General features: G+C 38.8%; 1 protein-coding gene across 3 annotated transcripts in view; it reads right to left on the bottom strand.

Annotated features, from left to right (window-relative positions):
- The window catches only part of USP24 (ubiquitin specific peptidase 24), a 60,699-nt gene that overhangs the window by 5,711 nt on the left and 35,302 nt on the right, over nt 1-19,686 (bottom strand). For 2 of the 3 annotated variants that reach the window (XM_071750058.1, XM_071750061.1), the window contains 31 exons: nt 19,377-19,472; nt 18,992-19,220; nt 17,901-18,060; nt 17,505-17,660; nt 16,869-16,939; nt 16,022-16,182; nt 15,412-15,473; nt 14,884-15,075; nt 14,525-14,642; nt 13,161-13,305; nt 12,593-12,712; nt 12,234-12,359; nt 11,941-12,039; nt 11,652-11,734; nt 11,279-11,420; nt 10,728-10,847; nt 10,108-10,328; nt 9,628-9,752; nt 9,188-9,329; nt 8,300-8,450; nt 7,059-7,154; nt 6,329-6,432; nt 5,806-5,919; nt 4,961-5,057; nt 4,012-4,128; nt 3,384-3,476; nt 2,731-2,833; nt 1,807-1,928; nt 1,227-1,340; nt 900-965; nt 559-625 (listed from right to left, as the gene is read on the bottom strand). In XM_071750058.1, the coding sequence (XP_071606159.1) occupies nt 559-625; nt 900-965; nt 1,227-1,340; nt 1,807-1,928; nt 2,731-2,833; nt 3,384-3,476; nt 4,012-4,128; nt 4,961-5,057; nt 5,806-5,919; nt 6,329-6,432; nt 7,059-7,154; nt 8,300-8,450; nt 9,188-9,329; nt 9,628-9,752; nt 10,108-10,328; nt 10,728-10,847; nt 11,279-11,420; nt 11,652-11,734; nt 11,941-12,039; nt 12,234-12,359; nt 12,593-12,712; nt 13,161-13,305; nt 14,525-14,642; nt 14,884-15,075; nt 15,412-15,473; nt 16,022-16,182; nt 16,869-16,939; nt 17,505-17,660; nt 17,901-18,060; nt 18,992-19,220; nt 19,377-19,472 (3,812 nt within the window). Of the gene's footprint in view, nt 1-558; nt 626-899; nt 966-1,226; nt 1,341-1,806; nt 1,929-2,730; nt 2,837-3,383; nt 3,477-4,011; nt 4,129-4,960; nt 5,058-5,805; nt 5,920-6,328; nt 6,433-7,058; nt 7,155-8,299; nt 8,451-9,187; nt 9,330-9,627; nt 9,753-10,107; nt 10,329-10,727; nt 10,848-11,278; nt 11,421-11,651; nt 11,735-11,940; nt 12,040-12,233; nt 12,360-12,592; nt 12,713-13,160; nt 13,306-14,524; nt 14,643-14,883; nt 15,076-15,411; nt 15,474-16,021; nt 16,183-16,868; nt 16,940-17,504; nt 17,661-17,900; nt 18,061-18,991; nt 19,221-19,376; nt 19,473-19,686 lie in introns of all 3 variants that reach the window. The other variant, XM_071750059.1, reaches the window with a different exon arrangement.

Raw genomic sequence — 19,686 nt, 5'->3', positions numbered from 1 at the left:
GGCTACCCTGCAGTTTGCATCCTTCCCTGATGAATGAGTTTATTTTTATAGCAATTAGGATGCTGCCAAAGCAAAAAGATTGGCTATTTCTTGAGCTATGTAGAAAATAAATTTTAATATATTAGAAGTTATTGCAGGATTTACAGAGCTACCCTGTTTTGTTAATGCAATATATTTCCTGCCCCCTTATTATGTGCAGACCCTGATGTGCTTCTTATTTTAAAATAAGTTAGCTGACAACCTCTTGGTTAAGGTGCCTTAAAGGCACTTTAAGTATGTAGCACCACTCTTCTTTGGATTCAGTGACTGCTGTTGTTGGAAGTAATTTTTCTTTTTCAGTGAAATTCTTTTCCAGTTTGCCCTTATTATAATACTCTAACACTTATTTTGGATTTTCTTAGAGGATTTTTTGGGGTGGCAGTGGCTAAATCCAATGTGCTAAGTTTTTTTCCCTGAGAAGTAAGAGAGTTTAGGAGGATTACAAACTAGGAGGTGATATGAACCATCACCACCAAAGATCAGTAAGAGATAGGAGTGTTCACCCACTGGCTTACTTGCCTATTAATCCATTTTCAGTTTCAAAGGCAAATTTGATGCGCTCTACTTGCAATGGGTCTTCAATAACCTGTTAGGAAAGAAAAAAAAAAAAAAAAAAAGTTGTATGTGATACCTGTTATCTATTCTATGGAATAGTTTTTAACCATCTCAACATGAAAAGGAAGATTTGTGAAGTTTTGTGTATCACCAGATTACCAAGCCAGCAACTTAAAAAGTAAGAAAACCCCCAAACTGAAGGATTAAAAGACACTTGGACATTGAAATTAGCAATGAAGTCCTGACTTTTTTCATTATGCACTGTTACAAAATCTACCCTGTACAAGCCTTTATCCTTCACCTACCAGTATCTCATGCAGTAACTGGAATATGTTTTTCAGCTCATGAGGTGGAGCAGTTTCTAGCTGAGTCTGCATGGAAGAAATGTAAAGTTATTTAGACAGTACAATATGTTGATGACACAAAGAATTACAAAAACAACTTTAAAACAAAATTCTTAAAAAATCTGTAAAGAATAAAAGCCTAAAAACCCCTGCCAACCCACCAACACCACAGCCCCTAAATCCAACAAACTACTGATTTCTCTGCAGATCTTTGTGTCACAAGACACAGCATGACCCAAGGCTAGAGTAAGCATTAATGCCAACATTTTCTCTTGATTATCTCCCTACCTTGATGAAGTGTAGCACAGTGAAGGAAAAGTGCTCATTACAGAAGCAGCAGTACACCACCATCTCCATGAGAACTGACAGAGATCCAGTCAGCTCTCGTAACGCATACATCACCTACATGGGGAAGGGGAAACCATTTCAGACACAGCCCTACAGTTATTTTTTTAAGTAAGTTTGTACTAGAATGTTAAGTCTGTTCTGGGAAGTCAACTTTTCCTCCCAGCATCAGCTCGACCCAGTGAGCTGAACCTCTGCCCTTGCAGCACTCCAGTCAGCTCAGTCCCAGTTGGCACCTCCAGCTGACACAATAACTGAGTGCATGGGCACTGGGAAATGTGTTCAGCTGCCTCTGCTAACTCTGTAACCTCTCAAACCAGACCCCTAAGCTTAGAGATATAGCAGAGCAAGACTGGGTCAGGAAAAAAACAAAGATGCCCTGCTTAAGCTCAAAATAATAACCACACACTCCCCAGCTGCCTGCTTTTTAAACTGAGTGTTTTTCACGTAAGGAGGCTTCAAAGAAAACACATCACCAGAGCAGCTTTTAGGTTCAAGCAGGGCAGAACTTAAGAGCAGATACCTCCATTAAGTAGGGTTTTCCTTCAGACAGGAATAACAAGGCCTCCACTTCCTCATGGAGTGTCAAAAGTGGACCTGAAGTGGTGATGCTTAGAGGTGGACGCTGCTTAAAGAGACCAGGAGCTGTAATACAAACACAAAACCAATCCACTAATAAGTTAGTTTGTTTCACACACCTTGAAGACGCTGCTGCTGGTTTGGCATCATGCCATCAGCTCTAATGACCTTCCCCTCAACCAGCCTAAAGCTTTTAGAGTAACACTCCAAGCAATAATCTCTAGGACACTGTCATTTACAACACAAGCAAATGAACTGCAACAAGGTCAGAGCAAAATGTTATTTTCTCTCAGTACTTTGAGCCTCAGTTTCAATCCCTGTTTTACATTTGTCATATAAGGAACAGTTATTATTCTTTTACTTTATGATTTTTGACCCCCTCCAACTCCAGGAACTTTTAACCCTAGACAGAAATCAAGTTAGTCTTCTAAGAAGACAACTTAAATTTCCTCCTTCAGGAAACTGAAGATCTCAGCACATTCCTTTATTATCTTTATTTAGATATTTCTTCCTCTTGTAAGAAATACCTAGGAGAATATTCATTGCTTGTTATTCAGTACCTCAGTCTAAATACTACCCTTCAGATTAGCAAAAGGCATAACTAATCTAAGCAAAATACAGCCTGTGAGTTTCTGTTCCAGCCAACAATGACACAGCTTGATTCACCCACATGAGGAAAAATCTTTCTGGAATATGGGGCTGGGGGCAAAAGGCACAATAATGCTAATATCAAGATTCCAGCCCCCTACTGCTATCCATTACTGCCTTCAAATTCACATTTATTGTATTTTCCTCACTGATATTAAACTACTCATAGGCAAAATAACTGAAATGCAAAGTCACCAAAGGGCAAAAATGCAATTCTTACCAACATTTCTTTGTGAGGAGACATCAGAGTGCAAAACAAGAAGTGCTACAGTATTGTGAAGATACCCAAACTCCCGTGCTTGTGCTGAGCTCCATCTGCGATTCTGCTTGAGCCAAAGGAGAGATTTATTATTAGAGACTTTTCATTGCTTGATTCAGTCAATTCTGTTAAGTCAAAACAAAGCAATGTCCTTAATAGTCCATCACCATGTTTTAATACTTTGAAGTTGGTGAAATTTTCATTTTTTTTTTGGACAGAAGAGGTACGTTTCTCACCAAACACTGGAATGGTCTCCCAGGGGAAGTGGTGGATTCCCCCACTTTAGAGTTCTAAGTCCTACCCTGACAAGGTGCTGAGACATCTCATATAAACTATACTATTACAAGGATTGGGACCAGATGATCCTTGAGGACCCTTCCAGCCTGATATTCTATGAAAATTCTGTCATTATCAAAAACGTTAACACTCACTTCTAAGAAAAGCCATTTCCGTGCTAACTACACACAGGTAGACTAAGAATTCCATGAAGTTTATAGAACAGTCCAAGGATTACTCTTATTTTCCCACATGAAAAGTATTTATCCATATTTCAAGCACCATAAAACAGATGGGGAGGGCAAACTACAGCACAACCCACGCTGTGTAAACTTTACCTGATTGCTCTGCCGGTTGGGGCCAAGGAGAAAGTTGATGATGTGCCTCAAAGCAGAGTGTCTGAGAAGAAGACTGCTAGCCCTTATGCCCTGCTGTTTAGACAAGATTCAAGTTACTTTCCTGTGTAGGTAGAGAATTAGTGCTCTAGAGAACAGAAGCAAAATGCTCAGGCTGTATTTTCCACTCTGAAAACCAAATAATCATCACACAAAGGTGCAGCTCTGAAAGGCTGTCTCATTATACAGATAAAAAAGAACAGGGGAATAGAAAGAAATCATGCTGGGCTGAACATTACAGTCTGAACATTCTGCTTCCTATAGGACAAAAATCCTGAATGCTGGATTTTTTATTTTATTTTTTTTTTTTAAATCATCAAGGGCCACCCTCCCCAAATTCAGACATCTTGAAATGACATTTTCAGTTGGCATACTATGCTGGTACATTTTGGTGTGATTTAATCCTAATCCAGTGGTGCTCAAAGACACTTATTTTTCAAAGAAAGAAAGAAAAAAAAAATTTAAAGTTCTAGAAGAATTTCCTTACATTGGTTAAACCTTCTATAAACAACTAGCTGCTTTACTACTGCTCTTTAACACTAAAACAGCAGGAAAACAAATGGTTTCTTACCTTCTGTACAAAGTTATTAAATAGCAAAAAGTACTGAGCACAGTTTTTACAGTTTTCAGGTACATCTTTATCCAGCAGAGCAAGCAGCACCTCCAATAATTGATGTAGACTTTTTAACTGTGAAAAAAAATTATTAATTTGAATGTAAAGAGCTGTCTACTGCCTAAAAAAGTAAGTGTTTCACATATGAGAGTTAAGGTATGGTCATGGTCAGATGAGTACCAAAAGCTAATATAGAATTGCAGCCTTCCCATTTTTAACTCTTTTGTATGAATTCTGCAAATATCAATCAGGAAAGCAATGAAACATTGGCAAGTAGGTAACTTGCTCAAAGAGGTGGAACTCAGTAGTTACATCATTTTGCAGTATTTTTAAAGCAAACCAAACTACTCCTCAGATTGAACTGATGTTCAAATGTTCCAATCACTACAGTAACACAAACCAAACCAGATCAGAAGTAAAATGTCACTCAGGGTCTCACTCAGCCATGCAAAAGGCAATGTTAGTGTCTAGCTTTGGTCAAAACACACTTAAGATGATATAAATTATTATTTACATAAAGTATTATTTATACACACTATAAGTTATTACATCTCAGTTAACAAATAGCAACTAACAGCCAGGAGAAAATAACCAAATATTATGATGATATATTGTAAATAATGTATTGTAAATGTTCACTTCCCACTACTCTATTCAGCTTGTAGAACCTCACAGCAATCTTTCCTTAAAGCTGTAAACATGACAAAGTTTAACAGCAGCCTATACAATGCCTCCCACCCACGATGATGGATGAAAAAAACAATAGAAAGATCCCAGAAATTTGGTAAAATAAACCCCCAGGCTTTCACCTTGTCATTTCCAAATCACACAGCATTGTCTGCAGACACAGGGAGAGCTGTTGGGTAGAGACAAGCAGGAGGAACACTGGGGGTGAGGTGACATTTACCTTCTCCTGATAAAGCAAGGCACTGTCGAGGGCTTTTTCAAGAATAGTGGCTACAGCAACTCGCACCTCTCTTACACTGCATTCCAGGAGGAAAGTCCTGGAAGATAAAAGGGAAAGCTGCAAAGAGAACTGGAATCAATGTGCACACACAGGTGCTGTGATTAAGTGTGGTGTTATTTTAAAAAGGGTAACAGTACCTCTTTTGATAAGCTGTAACTTAATTTCCTGCACTCCTGCTTGCCACTGGTAAGGCCTATAATACTACTTTATATTTATTCATTCAAGTAACAACAACAAAAAAAAGCTAAAGCAAAAGCTATCATAGGATCCTGCCTTTCTATGCAAGTTCAAAATTAAATTTTCTTTACACTGACACATCTCTCTAAGTGTGTCAGCTCTTCAAGAATTTGTCTTAGGTGTCTTCAAAACACCTATTAGCTGATTTAGTGCTTGGTGAGAAATAGCCTTTCCAGTTTACCTGGAATATTTGTCAGATTAGTATTTAACTTCCCTTATTCCAAACACTTGCACCACCTTCTCCTTTCCCACCACTTGACAGGAATGACTAAACAAACTTAAACACATTCCAAGACACTTGACTGAATTAAAGAACTACACCCTCCTCCACGTATGCTGCACTATTTAGATTTTTAGAATTACTTAGAAAGCTTCACAGAGAAAATACTAGGAAAAAAAACCCCTAAGTGATTGTATAGAGTATCTCTTTAAAGAATGTGCACAGTCAGCTCTCTGGGAGTACACAAATATAGGCCAGATCATATTATTAGGAAGCTTTATCCATGCATGAGGAACAAAACACCTCAGAGAGAATTACCAGGACTTACTTTACAAGCTCCCGTCCCTCTGGCCCAACAAAGTATTCAACCAACCACTGACAAGCATCAATGCTTTTGGAGAGCAGTGCATCTATGGTAGCAATCCATTCTTCTGTATCAGCCCTTTCACAAGAGGAAAAAATGTTAGCAATGAAAGAGGAAAAAAAAAAAAAACATCTCCAAAGCCTAAACCACATTTCTTGTTTGCCAGATAGGAAGAATTTTTATTTTACTTCAATGTACATTACATTTTTCACTTCAAAAAGTATTTTGGAACAACCTGCTGACTTTAAATCCATTAAAGCTTTTCCATGCCCAGGCCACTGCCACTGAAATAATGGGAGATGCAGCAAGCTATCAGGTTACACCAGACCTTCCTTCCTCTGTGATTTTTTGGCAATGAGATTTCACTTCAAAGCAGGAATGCAATGCTACTCCTGTGAATGTCTGTGCTACCTGCAGTATTTCAAGGTGCTGTAGTTGCAGAAACCCCTCAGAATATGTTGTTACAGTCCCCAGAGCAAGGTCTTACCTGAGTTTCTTTTTGGTTCGGAGATAGGTCTGGAAGAGGAACTGGACTGCCAGCTGTAAGCTCACCTTGGCCATGCATGGATAATAGGGATGCTTTACCTTAGTCTGAAAGAAATATCAAATTTACTCCAGAGCAGAAGTACACCTGCAGCAAATATTCTGCTTCTTAAACATATCACTGTGTTCTATTTAAGTAATTTAAATAATTTGGAAAAAATGAAACACACTGCTTTCATGTGCTAAAACCAGTCTCCAGTGCTGACTAGGCTAGTTAACAAATATGCTACAAATGGAACAAACTTTCTGTAAAATCATTAGATCTTCAGATTTAATAAGCTTAATAAATTCTGGTTTGTTCATTATTCTATTTAGAATAGCTTAATTATTAAACTGGACTTCCAGTGAAAGTCTGTTAACTTTGAGGTGACTAACACCAACTTTTAGATCTTTCACACAGGGAGGATTCCTCTCCCCCAAGAGCTCAGTTTGCATCATTAAAAAAGGTTGTGTGTTATTTTATAAATTTTACTATGCACAGTGATGTTTCTGCCACTACTGGAGGAGGAGGCTGCAGTCAGCTTTCAGACAAGATGTCATCAGCATGAAAAATAGCTGGAGACAATTTCCAGCTCATCTGGAAAAGCAAAATCATGACAACACCTAAAAAGCTTCTGTGCCCCTTCCTATCCAGCATATTCCAAATACTCTAAGATTAAGATTTAGGTACTTACAGCATTCAGTGAAGCTAACGACAGAACAAAACTGAAGTAGTCACTACTGTATACATCTCTGTTCTTCATAAATTTCAAGTTTTCATCTCTTACCATCTGTAAAAGAAGCCAAAAAAATTTAAATGTGGTCAAACTACAATCCTCTGGATAAATTTTATGTAAATGTGTGTGGTGTTTATAAACCAGTGTCAGACCTATCCTGTTAATGATCTGAATCTGAAGCAGAAGGGAGAACAGATATAGGAGACCTAAAAGACTTCTATAAACCCAGTGATTTTCTTCCAAGGACATGACAGCAATGAGGAACTTAATCATTTGGCCATTAAGGGAAAAGAAAAGGAAGAAGTTTTGTTTTTTTTTTTCCTTTCAATAAAAAAGCCAAGAGAATATCCTTCAAACCTGAAAGGCTTGCTCAGCAAATTTACATGTACAGAGCAAGAAGCTATGGTACAATTACAGGCTGTAGCCACAATAACACACTTAAATGCCAAGCCCCTACTTTTTTCAAGTGAAATTTTGCTAAAAAGACTCTCAATATATTTGAGCCATATACTGTTTATTGTAATAATACAACCCTAGATATAAGAAGGCCTAAAATAACTATTGACATCCTGATACAGCCCATGTGGAGGGCCATACATTGCCTGCAGAGTTTATTCTGACTGTGTATGTGCTGTAGGCTCTCCTACACATGTGCAGATGCAGCAGGAAGGTGCATCTTCAAAAGCCCCAATACCTGCAAAATTGTTCTCCCTCTTGTATCCCTTCAGGATTATGTTCAGTATTACATAACCTAACAGACATGAATAGAACTGCAGCTGGGTTTTGTTCCTCTTCTCCTCTCTACATTCTTGTGAACTCAAGAACCTGAAGATGACTGTAATTTTCCATCACCTCCATTAGTCCTCAAGGGCACTTCAAATGAAGCATCTTCTCTGCTCTTCTCTCCCCCTGCTTACATGTTGACTGCTGGCATAGCTCATGTTTGACTAATTTCCCTGCAGTTTCTTCAAATCAAAGCATGATAGGTCAACTTTGTGAGAAGGGACTGCAAAACTGAAAATAATGTATCACTGAGCAGCTTGTCAATGACTTCATGTCAGAATCCAGATTTATTTTCTAGTTCTGCTTTCAAGAAGGGAATTACCTTCAAGGCCCCCTTCAAAGTTACTGTGTTCCTCTTACTATGTGCTTTGATTTCATACAAGTAGGAATAAGTTGCCACTTTCAGAGGGCTCTACCTGATATATCCGCACAGGCATTTTCTCTACAAAAAGTCCTTTTTTTTCTCCTTTTCGAACCAGTTTAGTCAAGATGGAGAGGCGGTCACTGTTGGGCCTGTGGGGTCGAGGTGATGACTGGGGGGAAATTTCTGGAGAAGATGGAGCAGATCTGAAATATACACAAGCCCAAGGTGAATGATTAAATTCTGCGACAATCTACAGTTCAAGTTTAAAACGTCAGGATAAGCTTAAGGCAAATTTAGATGATGGTTTAAGTACTTCTTGAGGCTGTCAGTCAGCTTGAATGCCCTACTGCAATAGTAGCAGCAGTGTGGAAGAGGAAATTGGAAAAGCAATCAAAGACCATTCATTAAGCAGCTTAAAAAAGCCAAACAACACAAGAGAAAGGTCGGTGTATTCCTTTATCACACAGGAATCACTCAGTTCTGGAGATAAGATCTAAATATTGACACAAGGCTGAGGGAGCTGGGGGTGTTGAGGCTGGAGAAGAGGAGGCTCAGGGGAGACCTCATCACTCTCTCCAACTCCCTGAAAGGAGGTTGGAGCCAGGGGGGGGTTGGGCTCTTTTCCCAGGCAACTCTCAGCAAGACAAGAGGGCACAAGAGGTCTCAAGTTGTGCCAGGGGAGGTTTAGGTTGGACATTAGAAAGAATTTCTTTAGGGAGAGGGTGCTCAGACATTGGAATGGGCTGCCCAGGGAAGGGGTGGATTCTCCATCCCTGGAGATATTTCAAAAGAGCCTGGATGTGGCACTCAGTGCCATGGGCTGGGAACTGCAGCGGGAGTGGAGCAAGGGTTGGACTTGATGATCTCTGAGGTCCCTTCCAACCCAGCCAATTCTATGATTCTATAAAGAGAACACTTTCCAGACACAAGAGGAACTTACAAAGAGAGGTCCTCAGCTTCCTGACGCACAACACTCACTCGACTTTTCTTTGGTAGGACTGGGGAGTTCTGATCAGACACTCTCTGGTAGAACAGCATGTAGGCATTCCAGTACCGCCGCCGCACGTCAGGGTAAGGGTTGGCTGAGGGGAGAAAAAACTTCAGTGCCTTTTTCATTCCTAAAACTGTTTTGTGGCTTTTTTTGTGGGGTGGTGTTTTTTTAAAACTGTTTTAATAAGGTGCCATTTGACTTTGGAATCTCCTCTGCTACTAGGTCTACAAAGTGCTGAGCAACAGCAAATATGGTTCAATTAATATTAGACCATTCTGAAGGATTACCAGGTCAAGTAACTTGAAGAAGATACAATTGTCTGAGTTCTACCTCTATTGAATACCACTATAAAACAAAGCCACCACCCATCAGTCAGTACTTCTGCTTACATTGATCATAGACTTTAGGTCTGTATTCTCCACCAAAACATTCATATTCCAAAGTTTCATCAGTTAAGTCAAATTCTTCGACGACGGTGTCATTAAATTTATACCATTTCCCTTTCCCACATCCCCTGTGATGAAAACAAACACAGAAGAAAAAGTTACTTGACTGTCTTGTAAAGAAAAAAAACCACCCAGAATGACACTCCTGAATTCACATTTATTTTTATAGTAACTTGAAAGCTTAACTGAATTAATGACAAAGTTTTCTTAAAAAAACCAAACAAACCTTGATGAAAAATGATGAAATGATGAAATAATAATAGGGAAGCCCCCAAATTGTAATACAAGGTATGGAAGAATTAGTGAGACTGCAAAATGTTGGGTGTTAAGATGGAGCTCTGAGCAGTTCACTAACCTTCCCAAAATAAGCAGTCTTAAGACCACTGTCATCCCCCCAAAAACCCCAAAAACAAACTACATTACCTTCTGTCCTTTATAAAGGAGTAGTAGTGCCCTGCATGTGCCTGGCCACTATGAACAATCACACCAACAAGCTCATAGTTTTCTGTAGGGGCAACTTTCTTCCTTGGGGAGCCTCCACCTCCTTGATCTGCATTTCTACCGTTTTCCCCCACTTCTGAAGAGGAGTCCTGGCGAGCCATCCCTGACACAGTGTAAGGTTCCATGTTCAGCATCCAGGGAAACTGTTTGAAGAGATATTTCAGATTAACTAAGAGATCATTTTGTGTACCTGCTCAGTGTAATTTGCTGAGAATTGTACTAATACTTCCCACAATAGCAACACAAAAAAAACAACAAAAACAACAACAACAACAAAAAAAATCGCTGTACTTCACCTTTTTATCCTGATGACACAGAGTTAAATAAAATGTTTTTACAGAGGTTTTTGCTCTTACTTTCTGAAATGACCCCAAGAATGTTGCAGACAAGGAAAGCTCTAAGGCAAAGGACTTATTTACTGTAGCATCATCATGTTTAAGTGTACCACATACTCAAAATCCCTGTAACAAAACGTGGGGGAAAGAAGGAAGAGAGTCCACTCCACAAATGGGCGTGGGCACCAGAGAGAAAAGTTTTCTTACCCTTATTTGTTCATCATATTTAATAGAACGTCCACTCTCCCAGTCAAAGCCAAATCTCATCAGGTGAATCACCAGCAGGCTGGGTAAGACCTTAATGCACGTGCGCTTCACTGTAGTTCTCTTAAAAAGAAAAAAAAAAAAAAAAAATCACCTCTATCTATATACCTCAAACACTCTGTAGTATTATTCTACAGATGCATAATTCCAGCTACCTTGAACTGACACACAATAAAGCCAAGGGAGGCAGGATGGCTCCAGAAGGATTATAACATGTACAGAGAGGGTACTACTACAGGTGTTACAGAGCTTGTGCAGTGGGCTGGTATGTTAAAGAATATTTTACTATTCTGCCATCCCTCCAACTATTGGCCTACAATATGAGTTAGAGAGAATGAAGAATGCTATCTGCTTGGATTTAAAGAGTTTTTTTATGTCTTCAATGTAGAGAGAGTAAAGTAGTACATGAACATGGCTTCTATGACCACTTAATGCTTAAGGGAAATACTAAGCTACAGCTGAAATTTTCTTGTGCATACAAGAACCACCAGTACCTTTTCTTTGCACTTTTCACAGTAGTATGCATTGCTTCCTTCCAGAACTTCTCCTCTAACGAACTGATCCAAAGAGATTTCCAGACTTTGACATGAAGTCACACCTAGGTTGAGAGCCATGAAGGCCTCCTCACGTTCATACCTAAATTCAAGAATAAATACAGTTAAGGTATTGCCAAAGTAGAACCTATCCAACTGGGATTAAGCAAGACACATGCTTAGGAAAGAATATTACATTTGTCCCATAGCTATCAACAGCTGTAATGCTCACAAAGGTACAAGTCTACCTTCTTGTGCTATTTTTTGACCTCAATTATTTTAACAGTTATGTGAGCACAAAACTTGGTAACCAATGCACCATATTTAACATTACCTGTGAGGACAGTCCTTGCAGATCTTCTGATCAGAGAAGATACCTTGAAAAGTATTCTTAAATATTTGGTCTCTTCCTATTTTCTGTTGGAGATGTAAAATTGGACATCAGTTGGATATATTGCAGAGTGAAAGACAAAGAAAGCTATAGGAATGTTAAACTTTTCAATACTATGTAAATTATAAATGAAGTCAAGTGGCTCTCTGCCTCGTTTTCTGAAGAACAAAGGAAAGAAAAAGGTACCAAGAAGATGCATATAAACAAGGAAAGAAATCCCTGAGGTTTTCACCTTGAGATACTCATCCATTTGATCTATAAGACTGGTGAAGAACTCATAAGCATCCTGTTGCTCTCTAACATAAAGTTCCTTGTTCCACATTTTGAAAATCTACAGAAAAAACAAATATATAAAAAGGTGGTTGTTCAATACACATATCACTAAACAAAATGATTTTTTGAGGAAATTTTTTTTTTTTACATATTCTAACTTTTTGAAGTAGAAGTTACTTTATCTCTAGAAATTCTACAATGAGAAAAGGCTGAATAAATGGCAACTTATTAACAAACAAAAAGATGTAATACCTTCCAAAAGTTCTCAGGTACATAATACTGTAGCTTGCTTTCCATCAAATGACCAAAGAGAGACTGAACTTGATAGAACACATTGTCATCTGGATTGTCTGTATCATCATCAATGGAAAGCAAGGCCTGGAAGGAAACAAATAACTTTAATAAAGTTGGTACTTGACAGGAATTATTACTGTAAGTTGTCACAACACACAGGACAACTTATATATTTATTTTGTGTAAATATTTATGCACACACAGAGTATTATTATTTTTTTTTAAACAATTAATTTACAGATGGTGCTAAGATGAACGTGCAGCTCTGGTGACAGTAATTCCACAAAGGGAATTTTATTGGATATTGATCAAATTACCTCTGGGAGACCAGGCTGCATATACAGCTGCTGGAAAACAGCATTCATGTAACAAGTAGCACCACCATTCTTCAGTCCCACAAATCCTGAAATGGAGCGACTATCCACTGGTGGAAGATACTAGAATGACAAAAAGAATTGTGATTTTTTTTTTTTTTTGTCCCAGTAACTTAGAAAAAGCATGAGACATCCTATAGTGTTCATCATCTTTATACTAACATTTAAGTGTAATTTAATGGCAAATTGGGAATATAAATTTCAAAAGATCACAAGAGGACATTTTGTCATTTATATGTTTAACGCTTTGCATAAAATGGTCACAAAACTTGCCTAAAATATATTTATATAAAATGGGTGATATTTAGGAAATACTTCCTTCATATCCAGATAATAACCAACAAAGACTCACTGGAGTATTTGCTTCTGAGGAAGACCAAATGCATCTGGTCCTATCTTTTTGTCAATTTAAATTGAAGACTATGGGACTCTCATGAATGTAGCATTTAAGTAGATCATACACAGTACTTTGAGTCATGGTAATACACATCAAAAAAGGCTTCTTGCTTACATCAAACTCCTTTGTAAGTGCAGGGTCACACTGGTGGTGCATAGAAAGCAGCTCTTTTGTAATAAGCTGGAGATTGGAAGGTGAGCTATCAGCCAGCATTACTAACACTTCATAAGCAGCTAATCTGCTATCTGCTGTGCTGCACCTAAAAAGAAAACCACAGTTGAGATCTGTTTTGCAGATGACTCAATTATTTCTAATTCCAGAAAGTCATATTAGTCAGAACAAGTGACAATTAAAGTTCAAAAGGAACACTATAAACACTCCTGAGAGACTGCAGAGTGCTGGTTTTTTTCTTTCTTAGGGAAGGGAAATGGCAAAGAAAAGAATCAGAGGAGCAGCACCAGAAACACTGCTTTAAATAACCCTCCCTTACTGGCGTGGAGACAACAAATGTTAACATTTAGTATCAAGGACAAGTAGGTGCCCTAAAAAGACAACAAAGAATTGGTTGTAAGTTTGAGGGTGATCAGATACTCCCACTGTTAACACTGATGGAGAGGTGATATTTACAGGGACACAAGCCTCTAAAGAGCTACAGCAGATAACTTTCTTGCTACAAGAGGTGACCTTGGACCTAAGCTCTGCTAGACCAGTAAACACTTCTATTTAGCTCTTTTCAATGGATCATACAACACACTAGCCCTTTTTTTCTAAAGGCTAAAGAAAAAGCTTTATTTACTTTAAGCAGGCAAAAGAACAGGTTTGAGATGAGCTGCAATGGAACAAAGCTGGAGCTGAACACTAAGGTGCAGCAAGGTCCATTCATTTCAGAGGTTGCTAAATGCTCCACTGGAACCTTCTTTACTCAAGTGTAATGTAAGCAATCCAGCTGCAGCAGCACACAACTCCACATTAAGCTAATTTACCCACCCGTTTGGATATTGTATGGCAGTAATAGAAGGCAGGCCTGACAGGAAAGGGAAAGCTTTTTGATATATTCTGGGCTATTGTCAGCCACCTCAGGTACAAGAGACTTATTTGACATAAGCATTTTACAGTTCTTTTGAAGGGAAAAAGAAAACAGCAGAAGTTTTGAGATTGTCGTTTACAAGGGTCTTGAAAAGGTAATTGGATGATGAATGAAAATGATGAACTACAGGAGTACTCTTTGGACTGAAGAAATCAGCACTCAGCTGTGGATGCAGTTCATCAGTGATTCAACAAACTGCAGACTTCAAAAGTGCAGAAAATTAAAGATTCAGGGTCACCAAAAATTTACAAAAATGCTATTTGGACACTTATGTAGGAAACGCAGAGAACTGGAGAAATGCTCCAACACTGGTATGAAACCCTAATATCTGGAGCCCCAATCCATCCATGAGATCTAGGACAAAACCCAACATAAAGAAAACAATTTTTACTTTGGATGGAAGTCTTGTTGACTGATTGCAGCACTGCCTGCTGGAGAATGGCTATTCAGAATAATCCTGGACGCTCGGAAGAGAAAATCATCCAATAATGGCTTAATCAAAGATGAACCTGCAACACAGCAATCCACATCTACTGTTAAATACTTACATTACCTCTGTACCATATCAACAAAACCCAGACCTAAATATTTTCTCAAATGTCACAAAGGTGCTGCCAAAATGACTTCTTACAGAGCTGCTTCACTTCTACTGATGCATTATAATATCTTCACATGTACTGACTACTGGAAAGTCATCTGGCAGTGTTATGCAGAATTCACACCAACTTTAGAGTACAAAGAGATACTTACCAACCATCTCCTTCTCTGCTCCACAAAGAGAAAGGAGGGTCTTGATGAGCCTCAAGTGCCCTGCTAACAGGATGTTATCAGCTTCACTGGTCTCACACTCAGCCGTGCGGTTGGGTTCAAAATTGTCCAGCCAGGTGATTTCATCTTCTAACATGGCAGCTGGGCTTATCTTCAGCTGCTCCATTTCTGATGCTGCAAGAAAAAAACAGAAAACCCAGAGAAATGAAAGGCTCTACAAATGTAGAATATAAATACAAAGAAGTTCAAACAGTTTGGTACCAGTCTAGTTTCCTCTGCAATGTGTACAAAGTAACCTTTCCACAAAACTCATTTCACTTCCCAAAAGGAATAAGTTGCAGAACACCAAGAACAGTCCCTGTCAAGGTGTTAACAACACAGGACAGACAGCATACTGGCAGGTGACACTGAGTTTGTGGTGTAGTAACCCCTTTGTGAAGGCAATTCTACATCTTGTCTGCAGAAGCTGCCATCAGAATGATGTGTGCACAGTAACCTAAACATACTTACACGTCAGGTCATCCAGTAACTGACATCTCAGGTCAAAATACTCAGTACACTGGGACAAAAGTCTGAAACAGGTACAAATAGAAATAAAAGTTTAATTTCAAATCAAAAGCAATTTTTAAGCAGTTGCTCTGAAGGCCTGTGTGCCTGTCCACCTAATCCAAACCAGCATAGCTGTCTGGGTATGCTTCTGGCATGCACACTCTGCAGCTTTAGAACAAAATGTTGCCAAACAGCTACTTCTGAATGTCATGGGTAACATTTAAACCTGCTTTCTACCTTCAACTCATAACAATTTTAATTCATTGCTGTTAATTATTATTATAAATAATTATCAGAGGATGATAAAACTACATGTTTAGATTTCTCAGTTATTCCTCTATTCAGATTCAGAAGAAAAACTGAACTGTAACAGTTCACAGAGGAAGAGTACCTTGAGGATTCAGTTTTATTTCTCTTCAATTTACCTAATTCCAAAATTACCTGGGGTGACAGGGATGTCTGTTTTGCAAGTCCCTTGTCCCTAATTTCTTGTGCCTCAGAGCTACTACAGAGTTACTCATTGTAAAATGTGGTAAGATTTGCTTCCTAAGTACACATGCATGTGACTTGCCTCTGGTTGATTCCTCTCATGATGCTGGTTGGTGACCAGAGGGGCAGCTGGGCACCAAGAACAACACTCAGGAGAAACTGGTTTGGCTTCTGTACATCTGGGTGAGCTGATGTGTCTGTCTGACTAAGGGTGTACAACTGGTCACAGGCAACACGACGAATCTGAAACAGCATCATTGGCAAATACAGTTTGTCAAAGGTTGCAAAAATTACACTTCTCTTTTGTTAGAAAGCCAACAGAAAAAAACAGATATTGAAAATCTTGTGTAAGCCAGAACATGAGCTTTGTCAGCCAGGGTTTCTCTACTCATACAGACTTAGCAATCCACTTCCATCGCTGAGCTAAAAGCTCTGATGCTTTATTAAACACAAATTATAAAGTCAGATAAAGGGAAAAGGATGCAATGACTTCATGTAAACTATGAGATGCAATGAAATTAAGTATAACATGGTTTGAAAATATCTAGGTTTCAGAAATATTGAATCAGAAAGAATATTTTATAGATGGGCTCTGATATTTAGAGGCATTTCTCAAAAGTTCAGAATAGTCCATTAGATTTTATCCAGATATTTTCAGACAAAAGTTACCTTGAACTTTCCCCAGAGTACTAGTTTTACCTGCTTTGTTTAGACTGGTCACAGTACAGTTTTGTGCCCAGTGGATTAAACAAGCCTAAAGAATGTAATACCTCAGCATTTTCTATCAACACATCACTAGATACTGGAGTTACTAACAATGATACACTCAAATACAAAAAACCTGTCAGAATGAACTATTTTATCTTCAAGACCATATTTAAATGATCAAACTGTACATATTTCAGAAGTTTTCAGAGAAAGACTCCCACCTCAGCACTTGGTGATCCCAGCAGTATGTCAATGATGAAATCAGCAACACAAGGCAAATTGTAAAAAGATCCTAGAATAAAAGAATACCAAGGTATCTTTAAAAAAAAAATCTTTTGAAGTAAGGCAGCTGAAGTCTTGCATTAAAATACTGCAGAACCTAGAGGACACCCCCCATCAACATAGAAATAGCTATGTGAGTATTTCCCCATCCTTTTCCCTCACCAGAGACTGGCACCACATTATAACAGCACTTTCCTTCTCCTTCCATCACCTGGAAGGTTTACACTTCCAGCACACAAAGGTTCAAGTACTAAACACCAGCTATGCAAACAGCAGCACTTCAGAGAATTACACAGTTCAAATCCAGTGCAAATATTTATATACTGGCAATAAGTCAGCTTTCCCAATACATTTCACTAAGGTGCAGCACCACATGGTTTGTTTCATCCCACTGTTCTTCAGACCTGGAAAAAAAATCCTGTATTTTTTAATTAAAGATTCTGAGTTTAACTTGAGCTGTCTCAGCTTACAAAGCTAGAAGTTTCTCACGGATTTTTTTGTACTTGTCCATCTCCAAAAGCTGTTGCCACCTTGCTTATATTCCAAACAGTGAGATACCCAATTTTATTTCCTACCTAGTTGCTGGCTACGTAGCTGCAGGCAGGTGACCAAGAGAGACAAAGCTTCTCCAGCAATCAGAGCATCTTTGGTGGATACAGACTGCTGCCTCACACAGATCCCAGCATGCAGGGCTGTTGGTTCTCCTTCACTTCCTGAACTGCAATTACTTCCTGCATTAAGAAATGAACAACACATCACATTCTTCAGGTGTTTTCAGCTTCTGGTCAGTTTTCTGCAATTTAGAAAATGCCAAATGCATTTTTCTCAGCTTTGTCTAATTCTATCATAGAATCATACGAGTTGGAAGATGATCATCAAGCCAAACTTCACTGAATCCAGCTTTGGGAGGGTTAATTTAAGAATAAACCAAATGCTTTCTTTAGATTGATTTCAAGACACCATTAACCTACCTGAGCTGCTAAGTCTGTTTCTAATCCCAGCAGGAAATAAAGTGTTGCTCTCTTTTATTGGCTGACTACTTCCCACAAGGTCCAGTCGTCCTGCAGCAGCAGCCCAAGAGAGCCTCATGAAGCAAGCCACTGTGGAAGTGAAATCATTCACCTCCATGGTCTGAGGGAAGAAGAAGCAGCAATTACTTCTACAATACTCAACACACTTTGTTAAGAACAGGGCTAAGAGGAATCTATCTTCTGGGTCACATCAAATTTCACATTTAGATTTGTTGTCCCCTCTCTTCCCTAGGGAGGCTCAAGGATATAAGAGCCTTTTTGTTCTCAAGGATTGATTTGTCTTGCCCCCTTAATAGGAAGTAGTTAGATTTAAACTCTCCACTAGGGTAGGCACCCTTTACAACTATCTGGAGTTAGGCAGGATGATTTCCATCATCTAAATCCATTTGGGAAGCACTGCCAAAGAACCCAGCATAGCATACTTCTTACATTAGCAAGTAAAATATCTTTCAACTGAACTCAGGCTTCAAATGGGGTGAGTTCTTGTCAGGTTAGAATGTTCTATTAAATAGCCAGTCTCAGATTATTTCCACTGACACATTTAGAGGGGAAAAGAACATTTTCTTAAGGTATTAAAAATAAAAGTCTCTGTTTACCTCAGGGTACAATCAAGCAAATTTTAGTTCTCATGAGCTATTTGAAACAAAAAACTTGCCCAAAATTTCTGATTCAAAGAAACCTGGACTTAAAACCAGTAATTAAAACAGAAGAAGACCTTAGAGTTACATGTGACTGACAGTAAATCACAAGTAAGATTTCTGTGTAGTTCTATTTCTGGTAAGCAGTTTCAGGGTACTGTTTCCCTTTGGACTGCCAAAATAATTCTTGAGAGAGTTAAAATCTAGATTGGGAAGAGACATTGTTTATCAGGACCTTCAGAGGTTTTTAAAGGGAGCCTGGGCAAGAATCTCTACTATGAAAAGGTACATTTTTAAATAAAATCCAGGAGTTCCACAGATGTCACTGGAGACGCCATGGCTACATCACCATAAATCATCAGAAACTTCCTTCATCATCAAACACCTCCTTACTTGTATGGCAACTCTTGCTGCTGGGATGATTTCTTCTACCCTAATGGAGGATCTATCAGACACAGAGAGCTGCCTGTAGGAGGACTTCTCAGGTGTTCCACAAATGGACATCTGTCTGCTTGCTTGCCGGCTGACATTGCGGAAGGGACGTGAGGACAAGGCTTCTACCCCATCTTTAATGAAATCCTCATCCAGCAAGGTGGGCATTGTTTGCCCCACAAGCAAGAACCTGCATTCAAGAGAGCAAAACCATCAGGCTTATTTTTGAATGCTCACAGCAAGTGGATGAAACAGAACTCAAAGTACCAATTAGTCTTCAGTAGTACAAGCCATACTCTGGAAGCCAAGAAAGCAGCACTTTCTCTAATGAAAAGCAATTACTCACCTTGCAAGTTGTAGGCAGATGGAATAGACTCCTTGTCTTGTTTCATAGTCTACTTCTGATGGGATGGAATCTCTCTGCATCACATTCACCACCAAACTTAAAAGCAAATCAATATGACAGACTCCATTGGAAAATGTTTTGCATTAGGAGTGAACGACAATTTATTTCTTTCCTCCTCCCCTCCTATTCAGTCCTGCTAAGTGCCAGCTAAAATTGCCAAACTGGTGTCTTTGAAGACTAATATCCTCATTTTCCTCTCCAACATCTACATATAGGAACTTCCAGTTCTTGCTGGAAAGTGCCTGCCTCA

Source organism: Heliangelus exortis, chromosome 8 (assembly GCF_036169615.1).
Source record: "Heliangelus exortis chromosome 8, bHelExo1.hap1, whole genome shotgun sequence".
NCBI lineage: Eukaryota > Metazoa > Chordata > Aves > Apodiformes > Trochilidae > Heliangelus > Heliangelus exortis.
Note: the sequence above shows the minus strand (reverse complement) of the source record. Positions and strands in the feature narration are given on the sequence as shown.